Source organism: Oryctolagus cuniculus, chromosome 6 (assembly GCF_051225735.1).
Source record: "Oryctolagus cuniculus isolate XC-2025 breed Fujian yellow rabbit chromosome 6, ASM5122573v1, whole genome shotgun sequence".
Lineage (NCBI taxonomy): Eukaryota > Metazoa > Chordata > Mammalia > Lagomorpha > Leporidae > Oryctolagus > Oryctolagus cuniculus.
Window position 1 is genome coordinate 19,797,090 of NC_142872.1, and position 13,559 is coordinate 19,810,648.

The following is a 13,559-nucleotide window of genomic DNA, read 5'->3' on the forward strand; positions in this document are numbered from 1 at the left end:
ATTTTATTTAGCCACATTCTCTAGCATCTCAACTTTCACTTTACTTCTTTCAGATCTTTACTCGTTTCTTTATTGCACATTTTATAATTCATCGTTTCCTAAGTACATCTGAATATGTGATGTTTGTCCGCTCTCCTGGTATCTAAGGTCCCTGAGGACAGAGAATGATCCGTTTCCATGTTCGCATCTTCAGTGGCTTGCATCCTGCTCCATGCAGGTGTTCAGTAGGTACATTTGTAACACACATTAGTCATCAGGACGATACAGGGAACATGCTAGTGTTTGGCTAGACCGATTGACAAATAAATGGATTTAAAATAAAATCTATACTTTAAAATTTTTCATAGACATCCCAAAGTACTAATTAAGAATAATTATAGGCGTAAGAAATCACAGTAACATGAGTGGATTCAAGAAAATATAGGAAATTCAATAGTTTTCTTGATATGAGCAAAAATTAGAATATAAAGTGAGAAACGTGACAACAGTGTCGGTGATTTGGGTAACTAAATGTCAGATTGGGACTCCGTCTTCCGGTTTCCCGGTCGTTATCACTTTGCTTTCCTTGATTCAGCATACAGGCAGAGAACAGCTGCTACTGATTGTCAGGCTTGAGATGCTGTTCAGTTAGGGCAGTTTTAAAGTACACTTTTGGAAGTGTTTTTAAACCGTATCTCCGTCACGTGTCAGAGAGAGAGAGACAGCAGGGGAGCAGTGTATTAAGAAGTGGAGGAGAGATCATGGTTTTTCCTACGCAGGAGTGAAATCCGTTCCAGGGTGATTGTTATGTGAATAAACCGTGTAGGTGTTAGAAGTGTGCACCACGAGGAGCCGTCTCGCCTGCCCAGGAGAAGGTGGAGGGCTGAGAGCCGGAAGCAGGACTCTGATCGGGGCCGTGTCTGAATGTGAGTCCCGGAAAGTGATGGTGCTGGAGAGAGCCCCAGGGACTCCTTCTAGCAGCTGCTTCCCGTGTGTCCTTCCATTCCCGCTGCCAGGCCTTCCCTCTCCTCCGCAGGCCAGGTCTGTTCCCACGCCAGACCTTGGCTTCCCCCTCTCCGATGCTCTCCCTCCATGACCGGGCCTGGCCACCGCTCGCACTGTCTGCTCAGATGTCTTTCCTCCAGGGGGCCATTCCTGCAGCACTTCCTATTCCGCACTACCTGAATTCACTTTATGCACATGTAAGTTTTCAGTAAGTAGACAAGCCTCCTGGGATAGAGTGAAACAGGAGTGTTTTCTTTAAGTTTTTTTTTAAAGTTTTTTCTTTTAAGGTTTTCAGAAACACCCTGGTAGATTTAGTTACACAAAGTCTCTGGTAATTAAAATATTCATTCCTGGATCATCACACCTTCCCAGTCGACATCACTGTAACATTCCTCTGCCACGTTCTCCCTGCATTCCAGCTTTCTTGCACACTAATGGTAAGCAGTGAGGTAGGGAGAAGGGAGCCCGAGCCCTTGTTACTCCTCCTGGAGTTTCCAGTCCGCCTACGCAAAGCTTTCTCTGGCTGCTGTGTGGGATGCTGGAGAGGAGAGAGCTTGGGTGCGTGGTGGTGTTTGTGGAGAGCTGTTGCCGAGTGCTTGTGATGGATGCTCTCTTGTGCGCCACGTAGGTGCATGTCTGGGAGACTGTTCCTGGGGGCTGCCCTTCAGCCCCTGGGCGGGGGTTCTCACGCTTCCTCTTGGAAGACTCTGTGTTACCTTCTGGGTGGCCACTTTCAACTCCTGTTGGGTATCTATCTGTTGAGATGCTGCCAGTTCAAGACTTCATTGCGGTGTTTTTGAATCTTTTTGTTTTTCACTCTGTGAGGGATGGGACCCAGCCTTTCTATTGATATGAAATTTTAGATATTTCCCATCGGTGAGGTGTTGTGTTTGATATCCAGATCTGCAGTGCAAGATTTTTAAAGATGAGGGTTATTTGAAATAACAGTCCTATGGCAGGCCTAGCTTTTCTCAGGCAGCCTCATCAAAGCAGCTTGTGCTTGAAGCCAGCCAGTCTTTGGTTTGAATCCTGTTTCCTTTTGCACTGATTTGTGATCTTAGGACACAGTCGATCTCTTGTACACTAATTCTTTCAACTACGAAATTTGTGAGATTAGCCTAAGTGTCCCAAAATTGGTGTGCAGATTAAGAGAAACAGTGCATATGATGTGCCTGGTGTACAGGCAAGCTGTTCTCTTCTGTTACTGTTGTCTTAGAAATATTTTGAAGTCAATTTGAAAGGAAGGTGTGGAATTATGTAATTTTAGCCTGGGTGACTGGATGAAAGACAGGGCTATGAAGAGAGATACTTACGCGGTTGTAGAGAGGAGGTGCTGTTTTGTGAAGGATGGTCCAAATGAGGAGATAATGGAAGTGGGCAACAAGGAGTGTGTCTCCCAAGAGGAGCCAGGGACTGCAGGTGGAGGTGGGGATCACTTCCTTAGAGGGGGTTTCTCGAGATATTGAGAGCGACAGATGCAGAGAGAGATTGCAGGTCTTAGATCAGCCTGGGAAAGGGGAACATGCTTATTTAAAGAGTAGACAATTAAGGCAATGCAAATTTGAGAAGAAAGAGGCCAAAGATCACATACCTTAGAGAAGAAAATAAAAGGAAATTGTGGGTGACCTCAGGACAATTTCTTAAGTTTGGGTGTGTGGGGATGGGGCCAAGAATGTTGGTAGAGACTTGAGTACAGCATGGGGAACACACAAATATAGAGTGACATATTGAAACCAAAAATTAACAAGGGATACTTAGCCTGCAGGCCCGACAGTCACAGAACTCCCTCTGTGATTTAGAGCAAGCCATATCATGTTTCTAAGGCTTTATTTTCTTGATTTAAAAACTCTTCCAATGCCCAGACGAGCAGTTTCCTTCTGTCATTGTGATTTTATGATTCTCTTTGAAGACCTTTGGCCAAGAAAGAAGGTCGTTGAGCATATAAGGAAGGCACCATGGGAAATGTTGGATAGAAGAAATGGCAGTGTGATTGTGCCCCAGGTGGAGTGAATCAATGCTCTTCAGAGCACTGAGTTGATGTTTTATTTTATCACAAAAGAGAATAAGTCAAGTCCATTGAGATAAAAGCAAGGTACCCTTTCATAAAAAATATGGACCAGACCAAAGCCCTCCCTTCCAGTGGCCATGGTCTAATCAGAGAGCCCTGAACCAGTAACTGTAGCAGACCAGGTTTAGGTGGCTGGGCAGGACATTGATTCCTTTGGAGACAGGAGAGGATCTGCTTAATTTTGAAGAACTGGTAGCCCTTTACAGCATGAGTGACCTTCTGGGAAGAAAAGGATACAACGCAAGGAAATGTTATCCTGAAATATGTTAAAATGTGATATATGTTCTTAAAATTTGTTTGCTATAGGTGTATGTGAAATCTGAATAGGAAAAATAACAATGGGGAGGTAGGCAAGAGTTTATCAAAGTTTTGTACCTTACATATCTTTGTTTAGGGTTGGAGAAACATTGGGTGGTATGCATCAGGAGAAATGTTTTAGAATGATGAGACAATAGGATATATGTGGCAGAGGAAGTATATTGTCACACAAATTTATATGTAGATATAAATATGGAAATACGTGAGAAGTCACTCCCAGTTATAGAAATATTGAAATAACGTTTGATTTGGATAAAACAAAACAAAGATATGGTACTACAATTTATGCCAAGTCCTACATTATGTTTATATTTCAAACTATATAATGCTTTACTAGAACATGACTATGCCGCCCTTCTCCCCGCATGCCAAAACCCTGAAGAAATTAAGGTCAGACTTACATAGAATTTCAGATGATGCAGGGAATCAGACATTTGTGTTAAATGTTTTGATAAGCATATACTGATGCCAGTTCCTATTGCTTACAAATAAGACACCTGTGCCTAAAGTGGCTCACCAATGTTTTCATACGCCTTACATTGGTGTATAACCAGTGGCCTGGTTATTCTAGGATATTCAAGCCATTGGGTTTCATTTAACCATCAAGAAAATTGTCTTTTTTTTTTCCCCAGTAACATAGATTTGTTTCCATATGTAGTCATGACATGCTTCCAAATAGTTTAAATCAATCTGAAAAAATTTAAAAGGGACAATCCAGGAGAAAAACCCTTACATAGCTTGCACTTGTTTTAGATAATGTATTGTGTTAATTCAGATAATATTGTCTTTCCTTCTACATATGAGAGAGTAATGTTTACACTGAAACAAATGCTGCCAAACTGTGGACTGCGGGACATGGGGGCGCCAGTGCAGAGGTTAATATGGGTCCGTGTTACTCCACACCCTGTAAAACCACAGTGTGGATAACACAGTCCATTTTGTTAATGGAAAATGTGAGCCTCCTGTGGGATACACAGAACTTCAAGGTTTTCTGCCATTTGCCATACTCTAAGCCAATGTCTGGAGAGGCACAGAGCCTCGTGGGAAGGCTGAGTGTGCCGAGGGCAAGGTCCTGCTCTCAGAGTGGGTACCTTATGACTCTTGGTGCTAAATATGATGCAGAGTGACCTGAGTCTGGCACACACGGTCAGACAGTAAGCATGTGTTTAATGAGTGCATCACTGTTTATAATTATAATTATTCCAACATTTTTTCCTTTTTAAAGTAGCCTTGTTTTTTTTTTTTTTAAATGTCTATAGATAAAATTCTAATGCAAGAATTTTATGGAAGTTTCTAGATCCTAACTAAGCAAAATGAAAACCAAAAGATTTATGTTAAATAATACTTAATGTTCTAATAGGGAGACACCAAAATTAATAGATGTTGATGCTTTGGTCTCTTGTGAGTTCAGTCTGCACTCAAATGTTTGAATGTTTTGTTTATTATGGTTGTCTTTGTTAATAAAACTAACAGTATTTATTGAATATAAAACCCCATGATAAAAGCATTACATGTATTTAAAAATTTTTTTCAGACCACTGTATAAAGTTTTTGTATAGATAAAGGCACTGTAATTTTCTCATGGTTGCATGGCTAGCAGTAAGCTATGAACCCCTAAAATCTCTTCTTAAGGTTTTAAATTTTATATGCTAGTATGCAATTGAGTTTTATAAGGTTTGTTATAAATGTAGCTGTGTTTTTAATATCTTGAAAGAATATATTTAATCACAAATTTGTGATTTAGGTAACCTCAGCATATTTACCTGGTAAGTTCAAACTGAACATCATAATTATGATTTTAATCATAAGCTATACACTCCGTTTTATTTGTGACCTTAGATATTGAGTGGATCTCTAAACTAATGTGAAAGACAAGAATAATACATTTCTATGTGTTTGCAATCTGGATGAATGAGACATAATGTGAAATTATATATGCTGAACTCATGAGGACGTGTACTACATCTTTAGTGGCTGCTATTTCACATTTTATGTTTAACATTTTCTTGTTTCTCAAAAAGTTAAGCACAGTGGAAAATTTTAGGGATTTCATAAAATCACTTTAAAATTCAAGATAGTTTCAGTGTGAGAAAAGTAACACATATATGGAACTTAAAAGAGCTCATTGGAAGTCATTAAAATTACACAAAAAAACATTTTTCCCAAACATATCTATGCCTCATATTTTTTAAAAATAATTATAGTGGATCTTTTTTACATTATCCTGTAACCAGAAATGTGTGTGTGTGCATGTATGTGTGTAAGAGAGAGAGGGACAGAGAGAGGAGAGAGACATACATGGAGGGAGGAGAGAGGAGGCAGGAGGACAGATGGAAATGGAGAACTTGCTTATTCTAGTACCTGAGAATTTTATTGGTGATGTAAAAAATTCAAAAATTAAAATTGAGATTTTTAGATTTAAGTTGCATTGTGATGTCAGTTATGTACAAAATGAAATGAAGCATCATTGGCAAATGCCTGATCTTTCTGTATAGAAAATGCAATACACTCTAATAGTTGAAACAAAATTTTTAAAAAAACTATACTTTCAAGGAAAACATAATCCATTCTCAGGATATATTTCTTTTTCTTAATTTGCAATTTAGAAAAAATATCAAATCTTAAGAAATAAAGTAGATTATTATAGTGCTACTTATGCGTGGGTCAAATTAAAGTGAATTATATGTAAATTTCATATTGTTAATGAAAACAGAAGTAAGAAATTTAATATTAGCATATTGGATATTAATTAGCACATTTTGTGTGATTTTTTTTTCAAAAATACTACAGAGATAACATCATATGCTGTTTCTAGCATTAATAATCTTTTTCAATTTTTATTATTTAAATATAAAGTCACAATTCCATGTGGAACACTATTTTCTACTTGCAAGTAAATTTGTATTTTAACAGAGGAAAGAAGTGAATAGGCTTAGCCTCAATACTATAAGGATAGCTACTTGCTATACATTATTTTTATTGACCATAATCATATTTTACAATCTTTAACCCTCTGTCCACAACTGGATGCCTTTTAAAACATGGCACTACATGAAATGACTTGTTTATTGTGTAAGTGATGCTTCATTTTTTTTCTGGTTTATTCTGCAAAGGTTTTTAAAATGCTGACTAAAAGATTGTAAGAATATTTTGTAGGTTCATTTCCGTGCTGTGTCTCCTTGCTTTGCTGTGTTACATGGATTACTTTATTAAATAGTAACTGTCAAAACATTGGATTGTGTGGTATATGCAATTAAAAACGGTGTCACTGTTTCTGTACATGCTGTACATGAAAGTGATCCCTTGGGTCTCCCAAAATGAGCCTTTAACATTCCAGACTCTTTACTGTGCATGCTGCTGGCATCTAGCCTCCCACCCACACATGCGAGGACTCAGTAAATGGAGCTGATGCTAGTGCCATAAAGTACATAAAGATGAAGTTCCTAAGTGGGAAGATGGCAGCCTTACCAGGGGTTGCTGAAATTTATTCACCTAGAAGGCTGTGTACATTTGTGAAAGCAAGCAGACTGCATACGTAGCAGAACCTAGAAAGTACATTCTAAGTGACATTTCTTACATGTCTTTTTGTGTTATGTATTGCAGATGGGGTTCATACAGCTCAATGAGGACTTCATATTTATTGAGCCACTCAATGATACAGTGGCCATAACAGGTCACCCTCACCGTGCTTATAGGCAGAAAAGGTCCACGGAGGAAAAAGTCACAGAGAAGCCAGCCCTTCACAGTCCTTACTGTGGTGTCATTTCAGGTAATGCCCTGTCCTGTAAGGATTTCACTGCATATGTGATGTCCGCTGAATTCTTTAAAACATTTGCCCATCACTCTGGCCCTCTCATCTACCTGTCGCTCCCCCATTTGCGGAGGAACGACACAGGACCCTGCGCTGTTCTTTTGTCTGCTCGGCCCTTCCCGGGTTTGCTGCTGGTCCTTCCCGGGTTGGCTGGCAACCCCTCCACCTCCGTGGAGGGGCGGTTCCCCCTGCCACTTTCCCCACTTCCGCGGGGGAGTGGCCCACCACCGGCCGGCTCTCTCGGGGGCTGCTCAGATGTTATCCGGATGTTCCTGGTGTATGTTGTCTCTCTCCTCCTTTATAGTCCTCTTCCACCAATCCCAACTCTGCTACCCACACGCCAAGCACGCTGCTCTCCTCCAATCAGGAGCAGCTCCTGCAGTTTATTGGTCGAACTGGAGGCAGCTGCGTAGAAGCTGTTTACTCCTCTCCCAGCGCCATATTGTGGGAGAGCAGATGCATAGAATAAGTCTTAATTCCAGTAACTTAGTCTAGTCCGAGTTGCTCCCCACACTACCTACTAGCATTATTTATGATATAGAATCTGTTTTTGGTTAAAATTAACTAAGTCTATTTTAGAGTTTTAGTTTTCTTGGAAGCATGATTACATTTGAATATCAAAGAATGGAAACTAAAAAGGATCTTGGAGATTAACATAACACGCCATATACCTTTCTTGATCCTGTTCACTTCCCTGGAATAGAAATGGCACTGAGAGAATTGCACATCTCCTGAAACTGAATACCAAAATAAGCTCATAGCTTATTTTAGGCTACTTCTGTGAGAACATCACAGATATCTCTTTACTTTGGCTAGAAGCATCATTTTTTTTTAACCGATCTAAAAAGTCATCGTGGAGGTTAACATTAGTGGAATTAGAAGACGGTTAACGGTTTATGCTTTAAAGTAGATTTTTACTTCAAAATTTTAAGATAAGTATCTGAATCCCTAAGTCTGGAGTTTTTCAGAAGCTCATAAACATTCCAGCCATCAAATCCTCATCTCTTTTGGCTGCCAGTGCTTGACAGAAGTGAAATGAGGGTGACTGCTTCGTGTACTTGCTTGCTTCCGTTAGGCAGAGATCTGTGACATTTGCAGGAATGCTAAGGAAAATGAAAGAGTTCTGTTACATTAACAGAACTTGAAAGTCACAGCCAACATTTAAAAAAAATTAGAGGGTTTCCTAGGAAAAATCTTTAGACATCTAATCCAGAAATCTCAGTGAATATTCAGTACTGTGGGCAATATTTCCAAGAGGACATGTGAATTCATGAAGAATTTTTGGTTTAAAGACTAAATTTTAATGTCGTTGGTGCCAATTCTAAAATTGGTTACGACATTTGAGGCTAGTTTAGGTTGTCAATTGTGGCAATAAATAACATTTGCAGAGGTCATAAGATGTTCATGTCATTGATTGCCTAGGGTGTTCAGATTCAGATAAAGATTACAATGTGTTAATATTTAGAATATATTTATATGAAATTAATCTGTGTTTTCAAATGTATGTATGAAAGCTTGTGTTATCAATCTGTATAGGAATTATCTTTAAAAGTGGTCATGAGTCTCTCTGTCACACTATTCAGTGTACATATTCAAGTCAATTTAATAATATATCCCTCATCCCTATTCTAAGAACTGTAGATACAAAGGAGATAAAGATACCTCAACTGAAGTTACAGCGTTAGCAATAAGTAGAAAACAGGATAAGAAAACTTTGGGTTTGTGAAATGATAAAAACAACAACAAAAACTTGGATTTAATTTACTTAGAGATTTTTTGTGAGTTTTGCTGACAGTCTGCTGTTTACTTTTGGATGAGTATGTTTCAGCTGTTGTAATCACTCACATCCACTGAGGATGAGTGTAGGCTTTGCATGCCGTCATACATGGAGAACAGTTTTCTTAAGTTAATAAAGCATAACTGCAGGGTTTGTATTTGGCAGAAATTAATCATAATGTTTCTGATAGGTTTTTAAGGTGAGACTGTTGAATGTTAATGTTCACTCGCTTGTTTCAGGGACTGGTATGCAAGCAGTGTTAGGCTATGATCACATAGATGATTTACTAAGCTCATCTGTTTTAAGATGCTTTTAAAGGCCAGAAATTCTAAAATAGTTTAGGAAGTAATAGTTCTTAAAATAAATAAATATTCATTCGTCTGAACTGATATGCGCAACTGTAGCTCTCCTATCTTGCTTCAGGCTTATGTGTTGGCATATTAATACCATGGCTCAACTTTAAATAATGTTAAGGTATTTATCTCTATAAAGTAGAATTATGAAATTCACTTATCTTTAGTCTGAATTTTCCACTCTACCCTTCTCATCATTTTAATGTTTTTGGCAGATTAGAATGTTTATATGTGTTGATTGCATGAATTTTCCCAAATAGAGATCTTCCTATTTTAGGACGAGTTTCCTGTGTTATTTATAAGTGATGTAGAGGAAGGGAGGGCACATGAGGTTCAGACAGAGGCCTCAGGTTCAGGGCTCGGCTTTGGTCTCACTCCAGCTAGGTAATCTTGTGCAATTCCCTTAAACCTTTGAGCCTGGGCTTCTTTATTTGCAACATAAGCACAGTTGGTCTCCTTACAGGAATGTTGAGCTAAATGACACAGCTCCTATTCTCAAGAGGTGAAGCATATGTTATTTTAGACACACTGGTAAGTCAGCAAGTATACTGTAGTGTAATAAGAATTGCAAGAGACTCAAGCTTTTGAGGGTGGGTACTTGATTCTCAAAGATCAAGTAAAACTTATCAAGACTAGGGGGAGAAGAAGGAAAGGGGTGTGCAGGTTAAGATCATGGACTTTAGGTTCAGGCTGCCAGGGTTCACATCTCTATGCTACCGCTTCCTTAACTTTATCTCTCTAATGACCCATTCCTAATACGGAAAATGGGGTAGTGATACCTGAACTTGAAGACTGTCCTTAGAATCAAGTGAGATTATGTGTGACAATTAAAAACCTATGTGGGTATTGTCACATACATTGTTATATGTCAGTGGGGAAGATGTTTCAGTGAAAAGAAACACCACACGTTGGCCGGCGCCGTGGCTCACTTGGCTAATCCTCTGCCTGCGGCACCAGCACCCAGGGTTCTAGTCCCAGTTAGGGCGCCGGATTCTGTCCTGGTTGCCCCTCTTCCAGGCCAGCTCTCTGCTGTGGCCTTGGGCCCTGCACCCGCATGGGAGACCAGGAGGAAGCACCTGGCTCCTGGCTTCGGATCAGTGCAGCATGCCAGCCGTAGTGGCCATTTCGGGGGTGAACCAAAGGAAAAGGAAGACCTTTCTCTCTGTCTCTCTTTCTCTCACTGTCTAACTCTATCTGTCAAAAAAAAAAAAAAAAAAAAAAAGAAAGAAAGAAAGAAAGAAAGAAAGAAAGAAAGAAAGAAAGACAGACCACACGTGAAAGTGTAAAGGCATGAGAAAGCATCAACTGGAAAGCAAAGACAAATGTCAGCACTTAACCAGCCATGCAGAAGGAATCACAGGTTGAATAAAGAAGGAATTGTGAGTCCTGGCAAGGACTTTTTCTGCAAGTTACAGTATCAGTTTGTGTCACTTACCATTAGTGTACACTGAAGAGGAATGGGACTCAGAATTAAAAAGAGATTTATGGAATTTATAGTCAAGGTTTGAGCAGGGTGGAGAGATCATTCCATTCTTTTTTTTTTGCCAGGCAGAGATAGACAGTGAGAGGGAGACAGAGAGAAAGGTCTTCCTTCCCTTGGTCCACTCCCTTAATGGCCACTACGGACGGCACTGCGCCGATCCAAAGCCAAGAGCCGGGTACTTCCTCCTGGTCTCCCATGCAGGTGCAGGGCCCAAGGACCTGGGCCATCCTCCACTGCACTCCCGGACCACAGCAGAGAGCTGGACTGGAAAAGGAGCAACCAGGACTAGTACCCAGTTCCCCAACTGGGACTAGAACCCAGGGTACCAGCACCACAGGCGAAAAATTAGTCTAGTGAGCCACGTCGCCGTAGAGATCATTCCATTCTTAGAAGTGACTTACCGGCTGGCGCCGTGGCTCACTAGGCTAATCCTCCACCTTGCAGCGCCGGCACACCGGGTTCTAGTCCCGGTCGGGGTGCCGGATTCTGTCCCGGTTGCCCCTCTTCTAGGCCAGCTCTCTGCTGTGGCCCGGGAGTGCAGTGGAGGATGGCCCAGGTGCTTGGGCCCTGCACCCCATGGGAGACCAGGAGAAGCACCTGGCTCCTGGCTTCGGATCAGCACAGTGCGCCAGCCGCAGCGGGCCAGCCGCAGCGGCCATTGGAGGGTGAACCAACAGAAAAAGGAAGACCTTTGTCTCTCTCTCTCTCACTGTCCACTCTGCCTGTCAAAAAAAGTAAAAAAAAAAAAAAAAAAAGAAAAAAAAAAAGTGACTTATGCAGGCCACTACTCCATCCCTAACTGGAGTGCAGACTGGAGTGCAGACTGTTGCCGGTGTTGGGAGCACATTATGAAGAGCACGCACTGAGCACTGGAACACATTTTCAGACGTCCTCTCTCACAGTATGAACTGTGTTTCACACGTGCACATGGATAGAAAATGTTCACAAGGTTTAGGAAAGGAAGAGCAGGCTCACAGAGCTGAGGACAGTGAGAACATCAAAGGAAACCGCTCAATGAAAAGGCTGTTCCATGTTCATGATTTTCACACACAGTGGTCAGCCTGTGTGATGGAGGCTACCAAGAAGTGGAGAATCTCCCAGGTAACCTACTTAAATGTAAATGAAAATAATGACATAAAAGGCTGACAGATGGGGCCAACACAGCTGTCATTGGCTGGGGTGATAAGGGAAAGAAACTTGTGTGTCCCACTTTACGTGATCTGTCTACTGCCCTTATAGACTGAAGCCTTTGTCAGCTCTTCTTCTGGATTCTGTTTTAGTGTTTTTGTTAAGCCTCTGTCTCCGCTATGGTCATGTCTGCCTCGATGTGTTCACTCTCTGAATGTTGTCTTTCTCAGGATTCTCTTGTTTTCTTTCTGTTTCTTGTTCCACATAATTTCCCACACTGATAAGATCCAAACTCTGTCTCCATTTCAGCCATCTCCTGACTTCCAGGTGTGTAGTAGCTTTTATTCCCATGTCCCTCAATCACCTCAGACTTTACAGATCTGAAGTTGAACCCATCACCTTTGCTCTCAAACTCCTCTGCTCATATCCCTCACTATCTTCCTAGTCACTGGAAAATAAAAGACAAACCCAACAGCAGAGAGAAATAAGCGGCAGTGACACAACACTGTCATCCCAGCCCCTACCTTTTCTTCCCCTCAGTCTGAATGATTTGCTCACAATGCGTTCTCTCTCCCTTCTAATATCTTGCCCATCATCTCTTTCTGTCCCTATCATTTTGGCTGCATTGGTACAGTAAGAACATTTCTATTAAATTTACTGTATGCCAGCAGAAGGTGTGTTTATAGGTATTATGCTTTTTAAAGATTTATTCATTTATTTATCCAAAGGCAGAGTGACAGGCCCGTAACAGCCAGGGCCAGAGACTACATCTGGCTGTCTTACATGGACAGCAGCAACCCAGTTAATTGGTCCATCATCTGTTTCCTCTCAAGCACTTTAGTAGCAAGCTGACCAGAACTGTGAAATAGCTCTAAGTGTGAAATACGTGTAACTGGAACCGGACACATCAATATTGGGGTGCTGGCATCCTGCTGCATCACAATGCCTGCCCCTTTTTTATTTTTTCTATAATGCTTTGAGGTAGGTATTGCTTCTATTCCTACATTAAACACCAAGAAAATGAGACCAAGGAAACTGGAAGACTGAAGTAAACAAGCTCATCTTTTGTAAAGTCAGAGTGGGAATCACACCCCTCCTAGACCCCTGGTATCTCTACCCAGTTTACATTTTACTGGGATTACTTCTCTTAATTGCATTTTTTGGTATATGCTTGATTTCAGTTTAATATTCTTATAATCTGGTTTCCCCATTTTCTAGGAGGTACATTTGCTAATATTTCTTTCTAGGATTCTCTAGACCTTCTGAGTAAAATTCGTGCTGTTACCTTAGCATTCACGGTAGGTAGTCATTTCTGTACTGAAAGCACGCACAGTGGGACCAGCACCACTGTGATGCTGGCATTCCATATCAGAGTGCTGGTTCGAGTCCCGGCTCCTCCACTTCCAGTCTAACTTCCTGTGTTAATGCAGCAGGAAGGCAACAGATCCTGGTGCAAGTACTGGATCTCTGCACTCACAGGGGACACCCGCATAGAATCCCTGGCTCCGGACTTTGGCCTGTCCCAGCCCTGGCTGTTGCTGCCATTTGAGGAGTGAACCAGCTGATGGACGATCTCTTGCTCTCGCTTGCGCCCTGTCTCTCTCTCTTGCCCTCACTCTGCCTTTAAACATGTATAA

General features: G+C 41.1%; 1 protein-coding gene across 8 annotated transcripts in view; it reads left to right on the forward strand.

Annotated features, from left to right (window-relative positions):
• The window catches only part of ADAMTS19 (ADAM metallopeptidase with thrombospondin type 1 motif 19), a 220,139-nt gene that overhangs the window by 45,084 nt on the left and 161,496 nt on the right, over nt 1–13,559 (forward strand). For all 8 annotated transcript variants that reach the window (XM_051844182.3, XM_051844184.3, XM_089335839.1 and 5 more), the window contains one exon: nt 6,974–7,139. In XM_051844182.3, the coding sequence (XP_051700142.2) occupies nt 6,974–7,139 (166 nt within the window). The remainder of the gene's footprint in view (nt 1–6,973; nt 7,140–13,559) is intronic.